The 26,807-nt window shown below is 40.2% G+C and overlaps 1 protein-coding gene across 1 annotated transcript; it reads left to right on the top strand.

The window, feature by feature from the left end:
* Nucleotides 1-6,297: 6,297 nt before the first annotated feature.
* On the top strand, nucleotides 6,298-26,807 carry ERGIC2 (ERGIC and golgi 2). The gene is made up of 14 exons (XM_058023076.1): nucleotides 6,298-6,408; nucleotides 8,529-8,674; nucleotides 11,443-11,551; nucleotides 13,016-13,062; nucleotides 14,072-14,142; nucleotides 14,725-14,765; nucleotides 15,457-15,558; nucleotides 17,038-17,133; nucleotides 17,880-17,935; nucleotides 18,837-18,935; nucleotides 20,053-20,150; nucleotides 23,496-23,658; nucleotides 24,515-24,594; nucleotides 25,356-26,807. Exons 2-14 carry the CDS (start codon nucleotides 8,569-8,571, stop codon nucleotides 25,419-25,421), a joined length of 1,134 nt encoding a protein of 377 aa, XP_057879059.1. The 5' UTR covers nucleotides 6,298-6,408; nucleotides 8,529-8,568; the 3' UTR covers nucleotides 25,422-26,807.

Here is a 26,807-nt window from a genome sequence, read left to right as displayed (position 1 = left end):
AACTGACCAATTAAGAAATGACACCTAAATTATTTTTACTTTTAACCCAATAACTAACCACCTGTGCTCTGCAATGCGGACTTTTTTATCCAATTACACAATACCGCCCAAACCCATGAAGAAGAAGGTAAAGAAGAAGGACCAGCCTCCACCCTAAAACCTCCATCTTGCTTTAAATATATTACTATATTCTATAACCTTAAACTCTAAGTTTTCCACCATGAGATATTACACACTTCTATTCAAACTACACACTGATAATCCCAGTTCTATCATGAATTTTGGAAGCCTTCTCCATGGCCTCAGGTCAAATGTAGTGTTCGCTTGGGTGTCTGTTTGTCAGCACAGAAAGTCTAAAAATCTCAGCAACCAGGGTTCTAACGCTAGTAAAGAACTATTATTCCTATTCCCATATCTTTGCCTGAGAGCCCCTTAATTTCAAAAGTTAATAATTTGGAGGGAGGGGTTTTACATTCTCCATTCCAAGGGAGGCTCCTGCCCTCCCTAGCAGACACTTGTCTTTCAAACCAGAACAACCATTCACTCTTAGGCTGCCTCACTTTCCCTGACTTTTTCAGCTGCATATCCTCCCCACAAATGTGAGGGGGGACCACATTTGCCTTCTCTGACTGCAATTTTGCCCTCACAGGGTGCACACTGCCTCCTGGAAGTTGTGTTTGCTTCGATGCATTCCGCACCATCTGCAGTCCCTGCATTCACTGCCCAGGTTCCTCTTCACAGGCTGTCTCTTGTCTTTGCTTGTTCTGTGCTGATTCTGCAGCTGACTATAGCCTTAGCCTTTTGCTACTTTGTACATTTGCTGCTTGAATTTCTTTTCCTGCTGATCCTGCAGCCAGCAATGCTGCCAATGGTTGTGTTTGTGTGCTGTGTCTCATCTTGCTTCAGGCTGCTGTTCGTGACCACCTCAGCCATACTCACAGCCAGCTGCAATCTTCCTTTGATAACTTTATATCTATATTCTATATAAATTCTGTTTCTAACTATATTCTGTCTCTCAGTCTTGTTTTGCCACCTAGTCCTGTGGTCAGCTTGGCTCATTTCATCACCTTCTTTCATGACAGGCTGTTTGTCTCACTTTGATCACATTTTCAGGGTCACCATATGTCGGAATAAATCAGCCAAGACTCCATTTTCTTCATGCAGAAAGCCAATTCTTTATTCACAAAGCTCATGTTTATAGGAAATATCAGAAGGCACTGTGTTCAACCTAATTGGTCAGCAATACAGTGAAACTCAGTTCATTGGTTACTAAGGATTATTATATATATGTCTATCAAATTTTCTCTCTCTAGATATGTTCACATTTTTCCTTTGTGGGTTCCCATGAGACAAATCTTATTCACACAGGTGTATTTGTTTTTCATCCTCAGAACAGATTGCTGTTAAAGAAACTTCTCATTCTCTACATAGCTTCACATGGGAACTTGCAAATTGCTTGTTAGCTGCACTTAGAAGAAATGACAGGCCAGCTTTGGCAATTTTAGCAGAGTGAGGCCTGATTTCATAAGGCCTTTCTTTTATAATCCTACCTGTCTACACGACACTTACAGAGCCCAAACAGATAAATGTGCATACTACACAGAGTTTCCAATAACTTGGGGGAAATATGCTGATTTCTGCTGACTAAGCATCACCTTATAGGCATACTACTAGTATATAATTCTAACACCACATGTGTCACAACATTGTGAATTTTTTGGATAAAATACTAGCAAGACCACGTCATACTATTTATGAATATCCCAGTACCACTATCACCTCACATACGGCTTATCCAGACCTCTCCCAAGCCCTGAGAAAGACTTTAGAGTCTTTAATGCAGTTAACAAATAGCAATGTCTTCTGTCTGTCAAGGCAAATGGTTCTTGTCCCTCCACTATGCCAGCTAACACCATTCTCAACCAGCTAACCCTGCAGAAGGCCAAATACCTCCTAACATACATGTTTTTAAGACTACTTTTTAAGATATTTTTCAATAATAAGTTTATGCTAGGACTGAGCAAGCTTGTAGCAAAGCAGTAAAATATAGTATATTTGTGAATACAGGTTCCAAGAAATTTTCAGAAACCTGTTTATTAATGGTCATGTGTTTTTTTTCAGGAAAACTGTGTTCCAAAGAACAGAAAATAGAACATTAAAATAAAAGAAATACTGAAGGTCACAACATATGCTAGTGTGTCTTTGTCTGCTCATGGCCTTGTGCTATATTTAGACAATTCAAGAACATTATGTGGAAGGATTAGTGTTTTTATGTAACTTAATGAATTATCAAAATATTTCTGTTTTGTAATCATGATCTAATTACTAAAAATAGGCCAAGTAATGAAAGATCAGGTTTTATTACAACCTGACATTTTTAATCTGGACAGGAATTCAATTCAGTGAGCAATGCTCTTTTCCTCCCCACAGATACCATACAATCTATCAACAGCGTACAGCAAATCTCTGCTGAATGAAAGACACAACTTCAAGTGGGTTATCTGTCTGCACCTAACAATTTAAACTCTTAGAAAAAGGACAAAAAACCCAGGAAGATTACACGGTAACATTTTTCAACAGCTTTCAAAGTACTTTGCTGTAACATAACACAGCTCTTAGCTGACTTGTGAGCTCCCTGTGAGCTTAATGAAACAGCTGTATTTGCTGCAATATATATTTATGCAATATATATTTATATGCTGTATATATGCAATGCATCATTGCATCTTAAACATTAGCTAAGTCACAGATATATTCAATATAAGAATATATATGTGAATATTATATATTATATTCTTATATTGAATATAATATTCAATATAAGAATTAGGATTATTTATCTTAAAAAAATTGTCGTAAATTATAATGTATGAAAACAGGGAAAACTATGTAGAACAAAGCCATTCTATTTACACAACGGGGAATAGGATTGCTTCAGGTTGCCTCAGTAGTTTTAACATCGTCCTCCCTCCTTTCGGTGAGCAGGATTGTTCTTCTGAGACCCTATGACATGAAATCTTTACTAGGATAATTTTAAAAAGGATGTCTCAGAAGACCAGAAGTCCGGTTGAGTAGAAAAACTGATATTATAGATTAGAGAGACCAAGACTTCCATCAACAGCTTATTTTTGTTGACAGCAGCTAGACAGACGAAGAACATGGCAGCCCGTGAGTAAACCCAGCGGCAGTCACCACCCGCGGTACCGCAGTGCACGCCGCTCCCTCCGGCCCCGGGCCGGCACACGGCGCCTCCGCCGCGGAGAGCGGGCAGCGGGCGTGCCCCGGGCCGTGCCGGGCGGGGCCGAGGGCGGCCCGGGCTCGCTTCGCCTCCCCCCGGTTCCTGGAGCGTGGATCCTCCTCATTGGCCGAGGGCGCTCCCGTCCCACCCCGCTCCAAGGCGCCGCGGCCCGCGCCCCTCACGGCCGCCCTCACAGACACTGCGGCCGCCGGTCTCCGCCCTCGTCGTCCCTTCGCTGCCCCTCCCTCATGCCATATCCTTTCTAATCTTCCCAGCCCTCACCTCTCAACCTCCAGGACTTTCTTCTCCTCCACCCCCTTTCCAGCCACTCCCACCGTTCATCTCCATATTCGTTCTTTTGCACCTGTTTCCTCGGCCCCTCCTTCTCCTTCCCCAATGCCACCTCGATGCCTCCACGTTCCGGTAAAGCGGCTGCTCTCTCTCTGCATCGCTGCCTCGCCTCACGCCCTGCAGGCGCTCCCGGCCGATCCCACTCGTGCTATCCAGCCTTTCCCTCGCCCTTTCGCGCTAACAAAACGCTTTTTCAGCTACCGTGAACCACCTGTGCAGGCAACTGTAGCAGCAGTAAACCATGGGGGCTTGTGTGTAGTCTCGACATGCTTTATTCAGGTTTTGATTTTAGTTTGTATATCCTGCACATGGTTTCCAGCTTTTTAACTAATGCTGAAGTGTGTTGAAGCGCAGGTGGGCGATATCTGTGAATGTTTATGTTTGTTTCTCTTGTTTGGTCTACTACCGTCCTCTTTGTTGTTGTTTTTGATATCAATGTTCTTCGTAGCCCATACTCCTGCGAAGTTTTTTTTTCTGTCCTAGGTAGTTTGTGGTTTGCTAAACCATGCGGGCATGAGATGTGGTTTCCTCTCTCTGCACACATCAAGGACTTCATAAATCACCAGGTTAAGAAGTGCTGGGGTTTTTGGGAAGACAGTTGTATTTTTACATAGGTGGCCACATTTAAGTCTGTGGGTGCTTTGGGATCTTGTTAAATACTGAACCGAATCAAATGTGTAAACCAGCAGCTGAGGGGCAGCCTGTTGGCTTACCTGCATGGTTTGCTCTTGGCAGCTGAATTTCTTCCTCCTTGTCAGGCTCCCTGAGGTTATTTGGTAACACTTAGAGGCTGCCACGACTTAGGTGTGATCAGGAGAGCAGAAAAAACACGGGTGTGAGGAAAGGAGCACAGTTTGAACTGGAGTAGTCTGGTACTTGATGGGTGCAGTGTAATTACTGTTGTCTCTCTTTAGCACAGTGCAAATACATAGTGTTAGTGTAATGGACACTATATAAATTTTCTCTGATTTTCCTAAATTCTGCCTTTTTTCCCCAGTGTTTTCCCCCATAAAATCTCATGGGGACATCTGTAGTTATGAATAAGACTATAGTGGTGCAAAGCTGCAAGCAGTTTTGTCCTGTGCCACTTCTCAGTAAGAGGCATCTCAGAGTGATGTTGAGCACTAAGGCTGAGCCCATGTTTCTCTGGGAGCAGATGAGATTGCCTGTGAGAACATCTGTTGGGCATGTCTGCTGCACAGCTAATAACCACATCTATCAGTTTCTCCTTCCAAGCCTCAGTGCCAAGAGCATTTCAAGAGAAAACAGGGCTTAGCCAGAAAAATCCCTGGCTGCTGAATTATACCCTAGGACCTAGGCATGCCAGAGTAAGAGCTTTATGTGCCTAAAGCTGCTTGCTCTTTCTGAGATGAGGGAACAAATGTACAATAAGCATATTTGTAGCCTAGTTATTTATCTCTTGTAATATCCTACTTCCCCCCTCCTTTTTTTTTTTTTCTTTTTGACTGTCTGATCCAGTTGTTATTATGGTTCCTATAATGATGGAAATAGACTGATCACAATTCAGTGAGAACACTCACATGTTGCTGCATCTTGTTTCCTTCCTTCCTGCCTATCCCTAAAAAGTAAAGAATACTCTAAATCTGTTCATACTCCTTTCTTATTTCAGGCTCTTTTTATTCTCAAATTCTGTAGATACCTAAAGAGTTGTTTAATTCAAATTGTGTATACTTTGGCATGCTATTGAAACTCCTTTGTCATTGATCTACTTTTTCCTCTAAATCATTAAAAAGAGAAATTCTGAATTACTGCTGCAGAATTCACCACTATTTGTGTTTCTAGGGTATGGGATTTATTTGCTTGCCTCATTATCAAAAACACTGGAGTCTTCAGTCTTTTTTTATCACATCTATGAAGATCTGGTATAATTTATTTTTCTTAATTTATTTTTCTTTAAAACCTTATATTGAAGAATTTAAAAAAATCATTTTGATATCATCTAAGATCTTATTACTCCCTGGAAGACATTGGGAGAGCTCCCTTTCTGACTGTGTCTAGGTTGGGTCAGCTACTTGTGGGCAGGGTGGCAGTAGCATGATGTGACTTGCTAGGATTGTAAGGAAAAATCTGGAGATAAACTAATGCTGCAGTTACTAAGGCATAAAGCTTGTGGAAAGGCAGTGCCTGTTAGTCAATTCCACTAGCGCAAGGAAAAGGACCGAGATTTTGGATATATGCAAGCCCTCTTAATTTTTTCACTTCAAGTCTCAAGACTGGCTTGTGAGCTTAAATTCTTTCCTTCCTCACTGCTACAGGCCACTGTCTTAAAGCCTTTTTCTTCTTAATCCAAGATGCTGCCTCTTTTCAAACACTGCCTGCTTCTATATCCATAGTGGCCAAATCAGTATTAACACTGCAAGCCGCGTGACAGCCCTTCATCAGTTTGCTTCGGCTGGCACTTGTCATCCACCGCTTTAGAAGATCACCGAGTGCCTCGCACGGTCACAGATTCCCCGGAGCAGCGCGTCGGGGCGGCGCTGCCATGCCCGGGAGCCCACGCGGCTGCGGGACCGGCTGCGAGGCTGTGCGGGGTCCCTGCGGCCCCGGCGGCTCCGGCCCCCGCCCGTCCCAGCCCGGCCGGCGCATGCCCGGGGGGCGGCGAGCATGCGCGCAGGGGCGGGCGGGGCGCTCCGCCGCTCCCGTCGGCCCGCGGCTCCCGCCGGGCGTCGGCGGCGGAGCGAGCCCGCCCCGGCCGGCGGTGCCATGCTCAGCGGGGCGGGCGCCGGGCAGCGCGTTGCGGCTCGTCTCCCCCGTGTGGCCTCGCCCGCGGCGCTGGGCAGCGGCGGCAGAAGCGAGAGGTAGGGGAGGGCGGGGGCGCGGCCTGTCCCGTCCCGCGGTTCCCGGTGCGTGGCGGCGGCGGGGAGCGCCCGCGGCCCGCACAGGTGTGCGGGCTCCGAGCTGGCGGCCGCGGCCTCCCTCGGCGTGGGGAGCCGGGCCCGAGCCCCCGGCAGGGCTTCAGGCGTGGGTCCGCTCCGCGGGTGTCGGGACGCGCCGGAGCGGCTTCGCTGCCAAGTTGTCTGGGGAAGGGACAACTGCCCGAGCCCCTCGGCTGGGACGGAGGTGCCTTCGAGCGGGCCTCTGGTCTTGAGTGGCATTTGTGCTGTGCTTCGTCCCTTATTTATCGTGAATAATAATACTAATGATATTTCTTAAGGCAGTTGGCTCTTTGGTTCATAATACCTTACTTTCATAGCGATGGACTCCATATTTTGGTGTGTCTGTAGTACATGTGTGGAGATGGGCTGGGGGAAGGCATCAGGTCTCCATCTGGGTTTGTAGCTGAAAGTGAGTCTCTGTGGGATTGAAACCAATGAACAGATTGTATATTTCTAGCTGGATTACAAAAATCCACATACTTACTGATGCAGGGTGATTTAGAAAGTTTTTTAGTAAAGTGCTCTCAAATTCCCTGTGTTTATCTTGTGCCTCTTTGCGGTGTGCTCATACACATGCGATAGCAGGGAAGATATGCAGAAGATGAAATGGTGCTGTGTTGGCTTCCTTGCTATATGTGTAGGATAACAGGCAAGCCCCAATGGTGTTTCCTTTGTGCTAACTAATGTTATGACTTCAGTTGTGTCCAAGCAGCTGCTTTGCCTTATCTGTGTTTCCTGATTATTTTTTTAATGCTGTATAGCTAAAAGCCTGTTCCAGCACTTATCTTCTCTGCCCACTCCAACTGGGGTTTCTTTGGATCCTGTGCAACGCACACGGTACCATTTTGTTGATCTCTGCAGCCCGACCAATTGCAGAGACTGTCTGAAGTCAATTTGTGTAATGAGAGTTGGAGGCATAGATGACTTCTCTTGTGTGAACTTTCATTTCCAGTAGAGCCTATTGCTTTGTTATGACATGGTACAAAGCCTGCTCAGCACCAGGAAGGGGCAGAGCAGAGAATAGATCTTGAGTAATTTCACTAGGACGTGCCAGAGACTTGATGTTCTCTTGAAACAGGGTAGATGAGTTAGAGATTTTTCTACAAAATGATGATGAGAGCTGTCTCATGTGTTGGCACTGTAGGTTAGCTTGCCCACCTTAGAGTGTTTAAATAAGGAACAATAAAATGACATATTCTCAGAATACAGTAAATGGTGGCATGATGGTTTTCATAGCTTCAGAAATTCAGGGTGAAGTTCAGCAGTTCCCCAGAAGAAAAACAACAGTGTCAACTTGTTAAAACTTGCAGTGTATTGGCAAGGGCCAGGCTGTGAGCATATCTGCATGATTTGGAAATGGTTTTAGACAGCATTTCCAGGGCAAGCTGCTTTTCTCAGCATCTTGCTGCTTAATGTGACTCCAAGCAGAGGTCATATGTACAGACATTATTCTGAAGGATGGAGTTAGTATTTGATCCATGACTTGCTTTGGGAAGTATTTTTATAGAGGAGAAAAATGGTCATTTTATGATCATAATATTCTACACCTGTAAAAATGTGAAATGCACCTTTTTTTTTTTCCCTTTAAGATATAATTTGTGCCCACATTGGCTGAATGTAGGAGCCCAGAGCAGTCTGACATCCTCTGAAGTTTATGCAGCCTATTTAGATGTTCCTTCCTAAGTCAGTGACTTGTGTGCACTCTCAGGTCTGTTTAGCAGATTTGCTTCAGGACTGAGTTTGAATTTTTTTGTTTTAAATTTAAAATGTGATATATTCACTACCCATAAGAACTTAATTGAGAAAGAAATTAGTAATAATTAAATGGTGAATGGGCTGGATGTGGCTGGACTGTAAGCAGCAGTGTTCAGGACAATCTTAACAGTTTTCTTGAAGGAAGAGTGACCATCCAGTTGTCTAGCATGTATTTCTTGAAAACATATTTCTGGGGTTTGAATGGCCTTATTATTGCTTTATGTTAAAGCCAGTCAGTTTGAGCAATCTTGCTTGAGTCTTTTAATCACAATTTATTCTCACCTTAGAGGGAATATATGAAGGAGGAGGTGGAGGAGTGTGCTGAAGATGAGGCGACTGAATCGGAAGAAGACCTTGAGTTTGATGAAAGAATTGGATGCCTTCCCAAAGGTTCCTGAAAGCTATGTGGAGACTTCAGCCAGTGGAGGCACAGGTAGGCCTTGCTGAGATGCTGATACTGATAGAAACTTCAGCATGAGCAAGACAGGCATCTGTGTTCCCTTGAAACTAGCCAAAATTGGTTCTATGAGTGCTTTGGTGGACTGACTGAGCTCATCCCTTCAAGTAAAGACATAATATCTTATGCAAGCTGCTGCATCCATCTGTTCATCCAATCTCTCTGAAGGGAGATTTTTGTATAAAGCTGGTGAGACTGAACCCAGTGTAAAAGTTAGAAATAAAAACTTCTAACCAGTTGCAACTGGACGTGCACTGTGCCAAGGCTGTAATAAAGCTTTCTCATTTTGTTGTCTCACCTTCTTGATGTCAGATTTCTGGGTGAGACTGAGTGAGCATGACCTGAAATGATGATGGGATTCAACACTATGCTTTTGCAGAAGTAGAAGAATATTCTCCAGAGACAGATAAGTTGAGCATCAGGATGAAGAGTAGTTTTCTAAAGCTTTTCTCTTGAAGGTGTACTAAGATTTTAAGAGTAAGGAAAGCCCTTTGAAGAACAAAACACGTTAATCCAGGACATGTGCTTGTACTTTCCCTGTTAGTTACTTGAGCTTCTCTGAAAAAGCTGGAGCTGTAAAAAGGACCTTTCTTTATGTATCTGATGATAAAATTTTGCCTTTAAGTTGAGCTGAGTACCCTGATTTGAAAATAGTGACTTCATCTCTTGGACTGTTGGAATTATCTGCAGATAGGAAACTGCCAGCACTTAGAAGTGGAGGACAGAAATCTCTCTTGTGTGCGATTATGCCTGAAACTCAGTTGAATAAAAAGTTGAGGAAGCAATTGCAACCTACAGATAAGCCTTTGAAGTTGTTACGCCTCTTATAGTGTAGAAGGAAATATCACAAGGTTCTATATTACTTTGCTGTTTCCTCAAGTGCACTGTTAATAATTAAAGGATTATTGTATATTAAATAATCTCTAAGAAGTATTTAAATAATTCTTTGTTAATGTTCGTCCCACTTCCTGAGGAAACAAGTGTATTGTTTCTATGTTGTAATTTGCATAAAACCACCAAATGCTTAAAGAATACTTTTTTGTAGTACAGCACCATCCTTCATGAGACCTTTGCTTTGCTGAATGGTGCCTTAAGGAGTTCTCAACACCAGAAGTTACTTTAACATTCTTTGATTTTATCCCAGTAACCTTATAAATGACAATATGGATTGTCTTTTTCTGTGCCATTGTGAAATCTGAATATAGTATTCCTGTTTGATTCAGGATTGAAGTGTCAGGCTAACTTTCTGATGTGATAGGGATCTAAAACATACCAAGACTCTCCTCTCAGACTTTCGTGTCCTTCAAACCCATTGCACAAGAAGCACGGGTCTCTCAAACAGGCTGTGACTCCAGCTCTGGGGCTGGGAGATCCTTCAGGAAAGAAAATTCTACAAGACTTTCTTTTCCTGTTCAGATGTACACATACATTTGCTCAGAATGATCCAGAAAGCAGCTGTGGCTCTCACTGTGTTCGTGTGGCTCTGGATAGCTGCTATGGCTCCAGCTGTACTATTGTTGCACAGCCAGGGTGAGCCTGACCTACTGGATCCAGAAAGAAATTGAGGGCCAGAGTAATTAACTGATTAGTGCAGTGGACCTGAAGGGTTTCATGTGTGTGGTTGTTACATAGTGCCAGCTGAAAGCTGGAGCTGCAAACGTTGCTGATCCATACAGCAGCCAATAGATTCTGTCCTGGTCCCCAAGGACAGTGCCTTTATTCTCTGCTCCCACCCCTGCCTTGGGCACCACCGTGTAGGGAGTTGAAGCCTGTCAACAGTGAGCTTGTGTTTTCTCAGGTTGCCCTTCATGGATTCCATAGAGATATTCCACAGAACATAAATGAAAAAACCTACAGTGCCAATAAGCTGTACAGATTGCTACTGTGCTCCATAGCTGAAGTGTTTTCAAGCTTATAAAAGCCACAGTTTAATAAAAGGGGCATAGCAGGTACTTCTGTGCATCTATTACTGTGTTTCCAACTGTGCAGCAGGGTGATCTTCCCCGTGCATTGTACAGCTTTGCAAATGTGATGAGTAGGCTGCCTTGGAGATAAGTGAAGCACATGTACCACTAAAATACACCAATTAATTTTATCCTAAAAATAATTCCAAGTCCTTCACTTATTGGTGGAATGGATAGCTGCCTGTTGTTTGTTGCCAGAGAGAGACTTGTTTGAAATGTTGGGGTGGGAGTCATGACTATGCAGCGATACACAAATATATAATATAATGTGTCTTATTTCTGTTGTCTGCTAGCTTATTGAGTCTAAAACTTGATATAAAAAATTGTTATAAAAACTTAACTTGTAGACAAGTGGAGGCTTGAAGGAATTTCACGATGCACTACCTTCTTCTTTCATGTTGGAAGTTGGGATTGAGTTTTCCTAGACCATCCCTGACAGTGATTTGTGTGTCCTTTATATGTGGAGGATGATCTAGGCTGTTCTTAGATTTTCCATACAGGGATGTCAGAGCCTCCTAATCATTCCAGTATTTGACTGCACTTAAAAAGTTCTTTCTTGATACAAAGGTAGGATCTCTTACTCTTTTCCACTCCTGTCTGAAAGCAAATACTATCATTATGGAAACAACTTTCTAAGAGCAAGTTTTGGGTTTTTAAATCAAAGGTACCAGTGTTGTACTGGTAATGCTCAAATTCTGGAATTGTTAAAATTTTGTTCTGCTTATGTTTCTGAATAATATTTCTCACAGTCTGAATTTCTACTTCTTTTCTTCTGACCAGTGTCTCTGATAGCATTTACAACAATAGCTTTCCTGACTATAATGGAGTTCATGGTGTACCGGGACACATGGATGAAATATGAATATGAAGTAGACAAGGATTTTACTAGGTAACATTATTTGTTAGAATTCTTTTTAAAATGTTAGTTACCTGCATTTCAGGAAAGAATAGATCTAAAATGTTCATGTGACTTGAAAACAATTCATAATTGAAATTGCAAATTAAATAATGTAGGGATTTGATTTTTCATGTGTTGATTGTTTTGGGGCTTTTTCTACTATGTAATCTATGGATAAGATAAATTGAGATTACTGCAATGAAGAAGTCAAAATAGTATAGGTTTGTTATTGAAGGAGCTCCCTTGGGAATGACTAGGTAACAATTCAGAGAACACTGTAAGATGTAACTCCTCATCAGGTAGGTAAACCCACCCCTGTGGCTGGAGGCTTTCTCCAGTTCATGTGGTTGGTACATGTTCTTTGTACTTTGTGCTGCTGTAGGTGAGCCTGAAGCACTCAGAACTTTGACAGCATTATCTAAAGGTTGCTACTAATTTTGTCTCCTGATACAGCTCTCCTGAAAGATGTGTTTGCTCTTGGTTTCATGTGCCTGTCAGGACTTGTTTGCCTTTCTTCCAGAGCTGGTCAGGCACCCAGGAGTCCCTGTGAAGTTAATGCAGATTTTGTGCCCTGAACACCTTTAAATGTTACGTGTCAGTGTCATGGCTTGACAATGGCACCCACAAACTGAACTGTCTGAAACTGAACTGAAATAACCTTAAGAGCCTTTGGGTAGTTGCTGTGGTAACAGGCTAAAGATACATCTATTAATTGCGTGTCTTGCACATCAGAAATAAGTAATGAAAAACAAAAAAGGAAAAATTTGAAGGAGCTGCATCAAAACCTCAAATGATAGTCAATCCATTCAGACAGCTGGGATTTCACATTTAGGCCTTTGCTGAAGTAGGCTATATCCCAAGTGAAGCTATCACACAGGAAGGGTAGTGTAACAGTTCAGAAACTGTTACGAGATCTGAGGTATGTCCTACTACAGATTCCCCAGTTTGATTGTGGGTTAATCACTCAGCCTGTGGCTCTTCAGTTTGAACCAATGGAGACTAATTTAATTTTAACTGCTTTTCTCCTCTCTACTGACCCTGTCTGACCCAAGTTGAGCCAGTGTTGAATCCCTTGCTTATGTGATTTGCTTGAGGTCAGCTAAGTCCCAGAGGAAGCTCCCTGAGAACAGAACCCTGTGACTATAGTGAGGGAGTTTATTCCTTATAGTTTAAATGACTTTTGTGAAACTAACATGAAAACCAATAGGAAATGCCCAGAATATTGGAGAATGCCACACAATCAGATTTGTGGTGTGATGGAGGTTATCTCTCAAGTCACAAGTGCTTTAAGGTGCTCTCAAAATCCATGTTGCTTCACCCAAATTTTAAACAGCTTTATATTTATTAGTATAGATTTTGGTACTTTACTGTATTTCTGCAAGTGGTCTGAGATTTTTTTCTTGATACTTGTACTCAGTGTTACTTAATGGTTTTTTGCCTTTTTTTTCTTTCCAGTAAATTAAGGATCAATATTGATATTACAGTTGCCATGAGGTGTCAATGTAAGTATTCCATCAATGAAAGTTTTTAAACACTTTAAAGCCTCTTCAGAGAGCACACTTGATCACAATATAGTTGGATATTGTTCAGAATATTTTACCAGTGTCATTTCTTCTGATCTTAATGGCATCTAGTGATCTTGATGCCATACGACTCATTGAAGAAATGTGAGAAATGTAAAGAAGAACATCTGTGCCATCTCATTCTTATCATGCAGAACCCTTGCTTTGTCAGTTAGCAGGAGCAGGATCTGTTGTTCAGTCTCTCACTAGCTGAAATATTCTAAAAGCTCATTGTGAGACACAAATCAGCTAGAGGAATTTATAACAATTTCTATTTGTTTATGAACTTGGGATATATTAATCTGGTCTGCTGTTTAACAGTGCTGAAGCCATCATGTAATTTAATCCTGCTTGTGAGCATAAGAGGGATGCCTTCCTTATTAAAGGCAACAGTCAGTATTATTTTGACATCATTTAGGTAATGAACTTTAATTGTGTTTAGTCTTGCTTGTCCTGGACTGAGAGAAGAGAGAATACTACTTCTACCAGGAATGCAAGCAAATTTTCAGGACACACTTTTGTTGCCTAGCTTAAACCTTGCATTAATTGTAATTAGTGAAATTAGCATTAATTTTATGTCACCGTTTTTTTTTGTTGTTTTTTGCAAATAAACTTTTATCCTCTGATTTGACTAGTCAAATTCTAGTCAAGTGCTTACAAGCACTCTGTTCAGTGCTTGTAAAACAGGAGAGAATATTTATGCATAGCAGATCCTAGAAAGCTTGTATGTGTGGTACATACAACTTCTCTGTAGGTGTTAAATCAGTGAGAAAATACTGCAGATCTGAAGAGTTTTTGGTCAATGTCCATCAGCTGAAGCTGAAGATTAGGTTGAAGGAACAATAACATATGCTAAAGTTTATCACTGTGAAACTTCATTTCTACTTGAATTTTTTTTCCTTATCCTTGATAGTCTGTGTGACTTAATATTTCTCCCTGTTTAAAATAGATGTGGGGGCTGATGTTCTGGATTTAGCAGAAACAATGGTTGCCTCTGCAGATGGGTTAATCTATGAACCAGTAAGTTGATTCTGACCTTTTTATTTAAAAATTGAATTCCTCTTGGTGCAAAGCACTACTGGGCTGGTTTGCTTGCTTGTGGTTTTTTTTTTCTCCACCAGCCTCTTAGAGGAACATTCTGTAGTTGATACTATTCTTAAACATTCTCTGTTTGCCATAGCTTCTGGGTACATTTGAGCATCAGTTGCAGTTGAATTTACTGAATACATTTGTGTTAACCAATATTTGGGTTTGAACTTGGTGAACAGTTGTGACTGGTGATCCTGTAAGGTTGAGGAAGCATAGCAGGCCTGGTGGCTTGTCTGTAGTGCTTCGTGTGGCATGAGCCTAGAAATATGCAATCTGCACCTGGAGCCTTGTCTTTCAAAGATTGCTCCTTTGCAGTTCTGGGTAGGAAGGGACAGAACCTTTTATACTTGAGTACAAAATGTGTTATTTAACCTGCAAAGTCCTTTCATAAACTCTTTTGTGGTACCTGTGTGAAGTTGATTATAGCTCTACACCCACACCCTAATTCTCTTCTGGGTTTCATGGAAGGGATGCATTCTGTGTGTTTTAATAGATGTGTTATTTTTGTTTCAGGTACCATTTGAGCTCACCCCACAACAAAAAGAGTTGCAAAGGTAAAGCACTGAGAGGCATGTTTATGGTTTCTGTTATTTGTACTGGAAGTGACTTTGAAGTACACCAGAGGTACATGACACAACTGTGTCTTGAGTCTGATACCTCCTGCTTGTAATTTAAGAATGTAAACCTGCAGAAAGATACTAAGTTACTTTGCTTTCCTCATCATTTGAGATCTCTGTTATGGAAAAAGAAAATTGCCTTAGGACTTCAATGGGGTCCTGTAGTTGCAAGCCGAGATGAATGGACTTGCTCAGCTTCTGTTTCCAAATGAATGCTTGATAGCACAAGTTAAATGGGTAAAATTTATCTAAATGTCAGAGCTGAGCCATTGTAACAAATTGGCACATTCTTGCAAAAACAAATCAATTATTTCCTTTAATAATTGACACAGTATTTACCATTTTAATATCTTGGTGTGTGTGCCCACTATAGTGATAATCTTGTAATAGTACTGAAGCTTTTTTGGGGGTCTGGCTAGTTTTACTATTTTGGTAACACACTGTTGTTAACACCTGAGCTTTAAATTCTGTATAACATATTATTCCCAAAGTTTAATGTAATGCTTTATTACTGTAGTCAGCTTTGCTAAGTTCCTGACTTGCAGCCTGCAGTTGAAGCCAATGATGAATTATGAAGCTAGATTTTGTTTTACTGTTGCTTGCTTTTACACTTGTCTCTAATCTTTAGGATGCTGCAACTAATTCAGAGTAGGCTGCAGGAAGAACACTCTCTTCAAGATGTGATATTCAAAAGTGCATTTAAAAGTGCTTCTACAGCACTGCCACCACGGTAAGAAAAACTGGGATTTTGTGAAATGATTGCTCTTTCCTCCAACTCTGTGAATTAGACATAACATTTTATTGTGGTTATGATTCCACCCTACCACCTATTGTAAGAAAAGATCTTGCTGCTTTTTAATGAATTTTACAAGTGTACTTGATACTTGCTTTGGAGAGCTGTTGTTTTGTGAAAACCTCTGGGGTTTCCAAACTGGAGAAGGCTTCCAGGTTTTGTGTGTGTGCTTACACATACATACAGAGACATGACTAAATATATGCACACACCATTTTATTCCATGTGGTTTGATGCCTCCTTCTTCTGTTTGGGAATGGGAATTAGTAATGCCACAGCAATACTAAACGAGAGTCTTTTTTAAAAACTACCTTTCTGTCCACAGCTTTTAAAAGTAGTGCTGTGTCATAATGCTTTTAAAATTTTAAAAGTAGTAGACCTGTGTCATAATGCTTCATAATTTTAAAAGAATCAGCCTTTGAATGCACATGTGTTTTGTTAATTAATTCCTGTGTCTAAGATAACACTTTTAAGATTGTGTGGAGAAAGCTTGCTGTTTACACTTAATTCTAGCTACTCAGAAATGTTAAGAGATTAGTGCACAGAATGTTTAATCTGCTGAATCTAGATGCTATGTGATTTTCTTTTTCCCCCCAAGGGAAAAACACTTTCTACATGAAAGCTGAAATTCTCTCTGCTTAGAAACAGCACTAAACAAAAAGATACTGAATAAAACAAAGCAAACACCAAAGCTGCCACACACACTTCCTGTGTTGTAATCTCCCTTCTGAGGATCAAATGTGTTCCTCCTTCCTAAGGCAAGCCTGAAGATGGCTCAAAAATCTTTTTTTTTTAATTTGCTTGATGTGTTCAGATTAATTAAATCATTCTGTGCCTCTGTGTTGCTTGTTAGTGCAGCATTTGAAATGGTATTTATGCTTGAGATGTGTGTAAAAACAGTTGGTTTTCATCTCCCTCTAAAGAGCAGATTTGGAAACAGATTTGGTGTTGTGGACATCACAACATGAGTAAGGAGTGGAAGCTTTTGTAAAGAATAAAGCTGAAAGCTCTTCTTGCTACAGTGCTGTTCATGTGACCAAAATGTACTTAGTTCTGTTCATTGTAGCATTAAAATTTTCCCAATTAGCCATTTTTGGTGGAAGGAAGTGGGAAAATATAAATCCCTGGGATGGTCTGATGTTCTCTGTTGGCATGTTCAGATATCATAAGTCAGCCTTGTAGGCCAGATCTCTGAATACAAGTATGAATGAAAGCTCATTGGTTTCATCAATTGACCTTTACTAGTTTCCCTCCCTTCCACCATCTCTGCTGTAATTCCAGGAGAATGCAATAAGGACAAGTGGATGATAATGCTGTGTCTTTATGCTAGGAAAAAGAGATCTAACTGTACTGCTGCTATTTCTGCAAGACAGTGGATATTCTCAAGTACTTTCTATGTTGTTTTTATTTAAACAGGGAAGATAATTCATTACAGTCTCCAGATGCATGCAGAATTCATGGTCATCTCTATGTCAATAAAGTGGCAGGGAACTTTCACATAACTGTGGGCAAGTATGTTCTGTCCAATTCCTGAAATTAAAAAAATCCCTTAACTTCTACATTCTGTATAGTGCATGTCTGTATATGTGTGTGTGCTTTTGTGCTTCAGTTAACTGGGTTTGATTGACCTTCCTGTACTCATGCTTGGTATTTTTTCCTATGTAATACCTATTCTTGCACTGTTAATTTTCTTCATAAATTGCTAAAACCATGCAGTGCATTGTTACATGTAATGTAGTCATTATGAATTTCAGTGTTTTATAAGGTGGAAACTCTTGAAATGCTTTCTCAGAGAGCAGATACAGAGTGCAGTTAACTTGCTTACTCATAGAACAAATATGGTCAAACTTTTCTTAATCATTTAAGCAGTTCTGCAGCTTTTCATATCATAGGACTTGGTGACTCTTCACAGAAGTGTAGTGACTTGATGAGTTCTTGATATTTCTAAAAATGCAAGACACTAGTTTTGTGTAAGAGGGTTTTTGTGAGTCCAGGATTCCTGACCTTACTGCTCAGTCTGTCTGTAATGGATACTAATAAAAATACCATATTTAGGTTTTATATAGATATACACAATAGATATCAGTCTTTAAAACATACACACATATATATATATGTAAAATGTATTTAAGCATATATATGTTATACATATGAGGATATGTACATATTTTATAAAGTATTTATTCAAATAGAAGAGGAAAAGTAATTTTTCTACATAGTCCTCTGTGGATTGATAAACCATTTTTTGCTTTCTTCAGGGCAATACCACACCCCCGAGGCCATGCACACTTGGCAGCCCTTGTTAGCCATGAGTGTAAGTTCCTTCTGTCATCTCCATACCAGCATGATTCATTTCAGTCAGAGTGCTGTCTCCTAGTTCCTGTTAGGTTGCTGTTTTAAAGATGTTCTGGCTGTGCAATTGCATTGCAAAAACAAAGTGAAGAATATTCTTTGCAATGATGTGACTCCATAACAATTCACTTTCATACATTTGACATTATTAAGATTATCTTTAGGTTGCTTCTATAGTAATGATAACACTGGAATCTCAGATGTACTTTGGTGTAACATAGATACCATATGAAATTCCTGTATTTCAGTCCAAACTACCTCTTTCCTCGAAGACCTTTTTAAAAGGTTAAAAATTTCTAACCTTCTTCCTTAAAAACTTAATTTTTGGATTATGAGTCTAGATATTAAATGTGTGTTGCTGCCTTACTTAATGTGAAGCAAAGGTGACTTATTGTGAAAAGTTAACTTGATTAAACCAGTTACAGTTGGTTAAGCCTCCAAATGTCTGCCCATGAATTTATGTTAACACAACTTTAATAATTTTATACATATTAAGTACCTGCCAAATAGGCAGTGTAGTGACTTGGCAGCTGCCTAATACTTCCTCTGTACATTTGATTTGCTAAACTTTCATCTTTTTAATGCAGTTGCTTACAAGAACATGAACTGTAGAATCATAGAAGTATTTGGCCAACTAGAAATTCTCTGTCATAAAATTATAACTCTGTTCAGCTCCACCATTTTTAAAAAATATTTTGGATTTGAGTTTTCTTTGAAGTGTGGGTATATCTAATGATGTGTACAGTGTTTTTTGGTAAATGCATTAATTAGAATATTTCAGTGTTGGAAAAGGGTGCATCTTTTTCTCTAAGTACAGAATCTCTTACTTTAAAAATGCTTCATTTCTCTATATTGTCTTTCAGCCTATAACTTCTCCCATAGAATAGATCATTTGTCATTTGGAGAGCTTATTCCAGGAATTATTAATCCCTTGGATGGAACAGAAAAAATTGCATCAGATCGTAAGTGTTGTGTGTTTAAAAAACCATTTTGTTTTGTTGAGTTTCCCAATAGTTACATTTAAAGTATTATCATTTCTCATAAATGTTGTGATTGCCCAGCAGTGTGTCAGGCTAAATTTGGTAGTGAGCAATGCCCTGTTCAGTTACCTACATGACATCTTAAATGTCATTTCTTTCTAATACCTGACCTGCTGTTCTGTGCTGTTTCCTTGGAGGTGATTTATGGGTTTTTCCAGGTTTGTTATGTTGAAGTTACACTATGTCTGACCATATTGCAGCAGTATGTTACAGTGGAGAACCATAGATGTGACTGTTGTCATGATGGGGAAAAAATAAGCCTGATTTCGTTTAAAAAATAGCACCAGAGTCTTGGATTCCATTCCTGTATTTGGTTTGTCCCTTCCAAAGTGTGTTTTGTGATGAAACAGGATGGGTTTGTGTAGCACTTTGTTTCCTCATGTATAAATGAAGGAGAGTAGTACCCTGCTTTATCCCAGCACTGGCATTCCCTGTGAGGGTGAAGCCCAGAACCTTCTACAGCCACTGTTGTCTCAAAGCCAGTCAGTTCCTTGGCTCTTACAGCCACAGTGGTTTAGTGGGGTTGAAATAAATTGCTTCAGTCTATTGGTGTTTGTTCCCTTAGGGAATTGCACAAAGAGCAAATGCATGAGCATGCTGATGGCTCTAGAAGAATTCTCTGTGAGTGTAATGGAGAGAAAATCTGTAACCAGTTTAGAAGGGCCAAAATCTATCAGACCACTTTGAGATTTGTATACATCACGAAACATGTGATACTGTGAAACTTGTTCTAGAGCCCTGGCAAACACGACCTGTGTGTTTCATTTGAAGCTTTAAGTGGCCTGACCTTAGTGAGTCTTTTCATTACATGGAAAAATGTAAATTTCTGAGTATAAATGGGATATATGTCTTTGCCATGGAAACTAACTTTGTGCAGATGGTGCTGAAGCAGTTTTGGCAGTGCTGGCATTCCTTGAAGAATGTCTCTAGTGCAGATGACTTTGCTGATTTATTATTTCTTTGATTTATTTGTGAATATCTCAGATGGCCTTTCACTCTGTTCCTGATTCAACAGTCTAAGATTTTTTTTTTCTTCTAGACAATCAGATGTTCCAATATTTTATCACAGTTGTGCCAACCAAACTCCACACATACAAAATTTCAGCAGAAACTCATCAATTTTCAGTGACAGAAAGGGTAAGTAGAAAAAAGAAAAAAAAACCATAGAGATAAAAAGTCTAAAAGTGATTGTTCATAACAAAAGTTCAAATGTGAAAATAGTACCATGGTTTTGAAAAGTACTCTAGCATGAAGAGATTCTTTGTAGAATATTCTAGTACACTAAATTTATCTTTGTAGAATATTCTAGTACACTAAATTTATCATACAGCAGTGATGGTAAAAAAAAAATAAATATATATATATGCTTGGTGACACATGCAAACTTCTTCTGTTAACGTTTTGCATTTATAGATCTGGAGTCTGATATTAGAATTAATGATAGACAGTAATTTCCACTTCACTGGAATGGTGGTGGTGGTGAAATCCTCCAAATTTTAGGTCTGTAACCTAGTGTGTAGCTTCACAAATATTTAATTCACCTTTAGCTTTTTATCTGTGTGGGAAGCAAACAAACCTGCTGCTCACTTGAATATCCTGAACTTGGTTGTGGAGTGTAAGAAACAGAAACAGGTAGTTTGTATGAAGAATTGATCACACAGTAAGTGTCTCAGCTGTCCTGTTTAACCTTTGTTGAACCACCAAATTTAATTACTCTCAAGACCAGAGAGCTTCCACGTGTGGGTTTTGAGAGGCTTTTAATTCTGAATCCATAACAAGGGCAGTTAATGCAGCATAGTATATATCATAAAGTACTAATTTAAAGACAGCTGTGAATAGGGAAAAAATCCTTGTGTGTACTGGCTAGATGTCTTCTTTTCAGATACTGAACTCTGTTTTCATCTTTTATTCAAAAGCCAAAGAAGGAAATCTTTGTGAAAAGTTTAATTAAAAATGGCAGATAAAGTGAGAGGTGAGAAGAGAGCCTTGGGTTGTAAAGAAAATGTGGGTATTAGTAGGATGGAAATTCACTGTATTACAGCCTGTGATGTTCTCTAAGAGAGAATAATTTTTTATTTCCTTGAAATTCCATGCTGTGCTTCTGAAAAATACTGAGGTAGGGGAAGTAGGATAGAGGCAATGTCTTGATGTTCAACTTCAGATATGCAGGCCACTGAAGGGAAAGGTTTGCTCCAGAGCTCATGAAAGCTGGCTAAGGAGAGAATGAAGAGGAATTTCATCATGCTGTGTACTCCCACCTCCTGCTGGTTTAGCAATCTGCTTTGTGTTTTCTCTGCACAATCTTCAACAACTAAGGCATCCCTTAGACTGCTGTAAGCCAGTCAACAGCTTGTCTTATTGTTCCTTCTTTTTCATCTTGTATTCAGTTTTTTTCTCTTCCTGTGTAACAGTGGTTCTTTCAATTAACTGTGCAGTCTAAGTTAGCTCTTCAGTTTTTAGTGGAGGTGGGTTTTTATAAAAATTGCTAAAACTACACATTACTTTGGAGAAGATCCTGTAAATAATGGAGATGAAGTGTCCGTAATGTACTTGTTTGCTCTTGCTGCCTCAGTAGGCCACCCTGTGGCTTCCAGAGCTTATTTGTGTTTATAGGGAACCAAATACTTCTATTAAATGAGCTGAGAAAGGTTCCTAAGAACAACAATTCACTGAATACCTTTGTGCACTTATTTTGAAAGAGAAGCACATGTGCAGACGTGGAAAAAGGTGGTCAGACAGCCATGGTTCAAACTGAAATGCAGTGAGGTTTAATTGCCACATGGGCACATGGGGAAGCAGAGTTTGAGAGGTGTGGGCTGAATCTTCTCCACTATTCTTGATGGTTGAAATAGTGTAGTTATTTATGTTAAAAAGACTTAATTCTAGCAAGGCTTCACTGAGCTATCTGATGCAAGGTTAGTAATTTTTAGCAGATTTTAGCAAGACTTTTAGAAGTTAAATCTTCTGCAGCAGTAGAAGCTGGAAGCGGATCAAAATGGTTTGCAGAAAAAGAGTTCTGTTTCTTTTAAGGGTGGAGTTTTGTGTGTTCTATTTAACTTCATGTTCTTTTTCCACCATTTGATCTCAAAAGACCAGTAAGGCTTAGGGAAATAACAGGAAAAATAAACAAAACTCCTGTTTTGTACTTTGCCAGTGGCAAAGTTCTGTTTAATTACCTTTAGTCTTCTCTTCCTTTTTAGTATGACTGATCATCCATCTCCAAGTGCTGACAATTGTCATGGTTTGAAATAAGGAAAGCATTTCCTACTGGTTTGTTTTATTTAACCATTGCAAGGTTTTTGGGACCTGTTATCATTACTGATCCATTATTTCAGCATCCTTTTAATTTTGGTGTGGTAGCATAAAAAGCAGTATGGTTTTTGACAGTGTTAGCTAACTGAAGAAGTTGCTTAACCTGCATTTTCCAAAGTGGTATTCTGCTTTTTATTTTGTACCATATTCTGTGTGTTTTTTGAGCAGAAACTGTTACATATACAGAGAAATGGAGCTGTGATATACTGTTTTTCTGTTCAGTCCTGTTTATCTTGTCTTTTTGGTTCTTACTTGCTTAGGCATGGCTGAGTTTGTCTTCAATTCATTATGTTCTTTCCTGCTGTCCTTATGTATTTTCAGCCAGACTTACCTGGCAGTGCATTTATCAGCACCTTTCATTAACAACAAAATGACATCAGACTTTTCAAAGAAGCTTGTGTTTTTGTGTTCTGTCCTGAAACCTTTTAACAAAGCAGCCACACTCTCGTCCTTGGTGTCTTTTGGTTTGAGAATTTGGCAAATGAAAAGAAACTAGAAATTTCTCAGATTAGGACTGAGGTGCTGGGTAGTCATAGTGAGTTTGGGGTGTTTATTTATTGTGATGTATTTCTTGCTGTGTGACTGTCTGATATGATGTAACTGACAAAAAGTTTGAAAAGAGGCTTTTGCCCAGAAAGGTTGGACCAAGTGTTCCTCAAGGTGCCTTCCAACCTGGTATTCTGTGATTTATATAAATCCTCTGGGGACTCTGCCATTGCTATGGCTGTTGAACAAAGTCAATCTCATTAAGGTCCCACACTGAGTTAAGTGGTTCTCAGTGGCTGATAAAGTAGGAAGAGCTGTGGCAAATATTACACCAGTGCACTCCCCTGAGTTCACAGGCTAGGCCAAGACTGTGCCATTATCCTCATAGGTACCAACACCAATCCAGGTATAAAAATCCTGTTTAGAGGACCACGTGAGCAAGTCTTGAGAGAATAGTACCAGAGCACAATAGTGAATATTGATATGCAGCACACCAGACCAGGGACCAGGAAAGTAAATTTTCAGTTCATGGTGTTGGACTTTTAGAAGGTACTGATAAAAGTGGCCTTGATACTCCCCAGTCTTCTGTTCATTGATTAAATAACTCACTGTCATCCCATTTGTAACACTGATTTTTTTGTGACTAATAGTGTAACTAACAAGTGTTTCTGTCTTTTCTTTCAGGAAAGAGTAATTAACCATGCAGCTGGCAGCCATGGGGTGTCAGGAATATTCATGAAATATGACATCAGTTCACTTATGGTGACGGTGACAGAAGAACACATGCCTTTTTGGCAGTTCTTAGTGAGGCTCTGTGGCATTATTGGTGGAATTTTTTCAACTACAGGTGATTATCAGTGCCTTCCTTCTTAAGTTCTATCTTTTTTTTTTTTTAATCATGATGATTGCTATGGATGAGTTACAGGGAGTCCTATTAATAGGTTTTAGACAAAGTGCTCATTTGTGTGCACTGAAATGTGCCATGAATGCTACTCAGTTCTGATGGCCCAGTATGGCATTTCTGGTGTTCTGAGGGCCTGTTGTTTCCTTTTTGGTAACTACAGCAAAGTTAATTTACTTCTGGAAAAGCAAGGCTATATCTGTAGATCTATAGATATCTATGTATATGTGTATACACACACGCACATACTGATGCTCTGTGTATTTCCTATCCCTGTTGGGATCCAGTAATTAAATCAGTGACAAAAGTTGAGATGAAATTTCCATCTGAAGGAATTAGGAAGATTTTGCTTGTCAGTGTAGTGCTGGATTTGCTTCATCAAAGAAAGAAAACTAAGTTGAAAAGGCACAATTCACTTACTGTTCAAGACATAATAGGGACTCTGGATTACGAGTTATTTCTTTCCTTGGCTCTCGTTGGAAGAGAGCTCAGTAAAGAGGCTTCAAACCAAGAGCTGCTTTTCCAAGTAGATTTTCTGTCCCACACAATGTATTTTCACCCATGAGAGCTGGCAGAGGGAATTACATTTACTTGATAGCTTTGCTTTCTTGATGCATTTCAGAATGTTAGAATTCTCTCCTGCCCTGCCCTTGATATTATCCATTATTCCTGTTAATTTCTCAGTGTTTCATGTATGGATTTACTGTGTCCTGTCTGAGTATGGTACATAGCTTTGTTGCAATGCTTCCATAAATAATAGATTTTTACTACTTGTTTGTTTAAATCTTGTTTGATGTTGCAGGAATTTTACATGGCTTTGGAAGATTTGTAGCAGAAATTATTTTTTGCCGTTTCAGACTGGGCTCTTACAAATCCACATCGGTAAGGAGAACTTCTCTAAGTGTTTCTCTAAGTGATACAGCTGAGGATGGATGATAAGGACAGCTCTGGGACTTGGTCCTGGTAGAATTTAAGATATTTGCAATAGACCCTCCCCTTGACATGCATATTAGCAGAGATTCAACAGCTTTTAAAAATAGCTGGAAAACTTTAAAAAGAAAGGAAGTAGATTTCTCTAACAAACTGAATTAATGCAGCTGAGACATTCCCTTCACTGTCCTTACTATATTCTTTTTATTTTCATATTGCTCCAAAAATTACATGTTTCCCAGGTCAGGTCAGTTTCCCTGTCCAGGTTTTGGTTTCACATCTCCTTTGGCTCAGCCTGCACATGGAAGAAGGGGCACTGTGTGCTGGAGGGGTTCAGTGCTGCCCCTTACTGCTCTGCAGGTTACTGCCAAGCAGTATGAAAGAGTTGAGCCTTCACCTTTCCCTTCTTTAGGCAATAAGAGAATTGCTTCTCTAGCAACTACATGATTTTACATTACTTTTATTTTTCCCATTTAAGCCTGCAGATACCTTTGAGACCTCTGCCTTTCTCTCAAATTTGGTTGAAGTTTGCCAGCTGGCAAGGTTATGTGAGTGGGGAGGAAAGAAGGCAACCAAATTTGTATAATATTTCTGTGAGAGGCTGGGTAAAAGGCATCCAGGAAATGTGCAAGGATAAAGAAATGTGTGCTTTTGAGGAGGGAGATTCTGTTTCTGGTCAAGCCATTAATAACACCTTGTTTTTCTTTCACCAGGTTCCCCTTCCTGATGGCCACACAAGCAACCACTTACCTCTAATTACAGACAATAATACACATTAGCCTCCTGAGAAAATTTTTTTCTTCCTGCCTGATACAGACTTTTTTATAATAAAGAAAACATTGTGCAATATCATGAGACAGTGCTGATGGGCAGCAAAAATTGGAGCCTTTACAAAAAAAAAAACCTCCAACAAAACAATTTGTGTAATTTTTTGTCTTTGAGTGCACATGGAGACATAGGAAACTGTGAGACCACTGAGGTGGATGATCTTCTGGAGAGCAAAGGAGTGTTGCTGCCAGTACAGTATTCATGGTCAAGCTGAACATCTTTGTGGTGGCTGCCCGTGACCACTGAAGCATCTTAGTGATCCTGGGAAGGCTGCAGGCCCCAAGGAGAAAAGAATACAAGTGGGATGTGTGGAAGGGCTGGCAGCAGCCACAGAGGGACAGTAACAGAACGGGAGTTCCTCTTAAGTGTGCAAATGGGGGATTGGCTTTTCTTGTTTTTTTATAATGCTGGGGCTGAGGGCTAAGATGTCTTTCATACAGCTGGGGAGTGATCCTAGAAAATCCTTGCGAAGATGGGAACAAGAGATTAAGTAAGGTGGAGCCCAGGCTGTGATGTTGGTCACAACCACTGCCTTTGTGCAGCCCCACCATTCCTTAGTGGAAGAGACATGGAGCAGAGGAGTTCCTCTGTGCTTCCACACAGCCGCTGTGCCAGCAGTGAGAGTGTCACAGCTGGCATTGGTGCAGAAGCACCCAAGGACTCCAAGAATGTGCTCCAGCCTGGACAGCTTTTGGACTTGGAATAAGAAGCTCTTTAAGTAAGGCATTTGACTGTGGTCTTGCTAGAAGGCAAGACTCCCTAGTAAAAAGTCAGGAAATCTTTGTATGCCTCTTTCTTGGTAAAGAAACTGCTCTGATGGAATCCTTGTTGTAGCTGTGCTGCTCATGTGGGAGCCATGGGAGCATCCACATCCTGGGAAGGGAGAAGGGGGCAGGAAGCTGCCAGTTCAGGCTGCCTGGGAGGTCTGCTAGGCCAGGCACAGAGTGGGCTGTGACTTCAGGGAACCTGAATCATATTGCTGCAGACAGGTGATGAGACAGGATCTGCAGAACTAATCCTTGCTGGTCATTAAGGTTTTTGTAAATTTAATGAAGAGAGCAATATTGTATTGTAAATAGGCTACTGAGAAAGAATGTTATTAATGCAAATGGTGCTTTGAGAAATGGAACATCATGTTACTGCTCAACTACTGGTGTACACCTGTGGTTGAACAGTTACTCCGCCAGTGTAAAAAATTATTAATGTGATTCCTTCTCAGTAAAACTGATTTAAAAATATGTTAGAAGATGATGCTGATCCTGGCCTTACTCACCACAGAATTAATATTTTAATTAAGAGGACTAATTGCAGAAAAATAAAAATCTCTGTGGAATTGT

Source organism: Melospiza georgiana, chromosome 4 (genome assembly GCF_028018845.1).
Source record: "Melospiza georgiana isolate bMelGeo1 chromosome 4, bMelGeo1.pri, whole genome shotgun sequence".
In the NCBI taxonomy this organism is placed as follows: Eukaryota; Metazoa; Chordata; class Aves; order Passeriformes; family Passerellidae; genus Melospiza; species Melospiza georgiana.
This window is presented reverse-complemented; position numbering and strand designations above follow the sequence as displayed.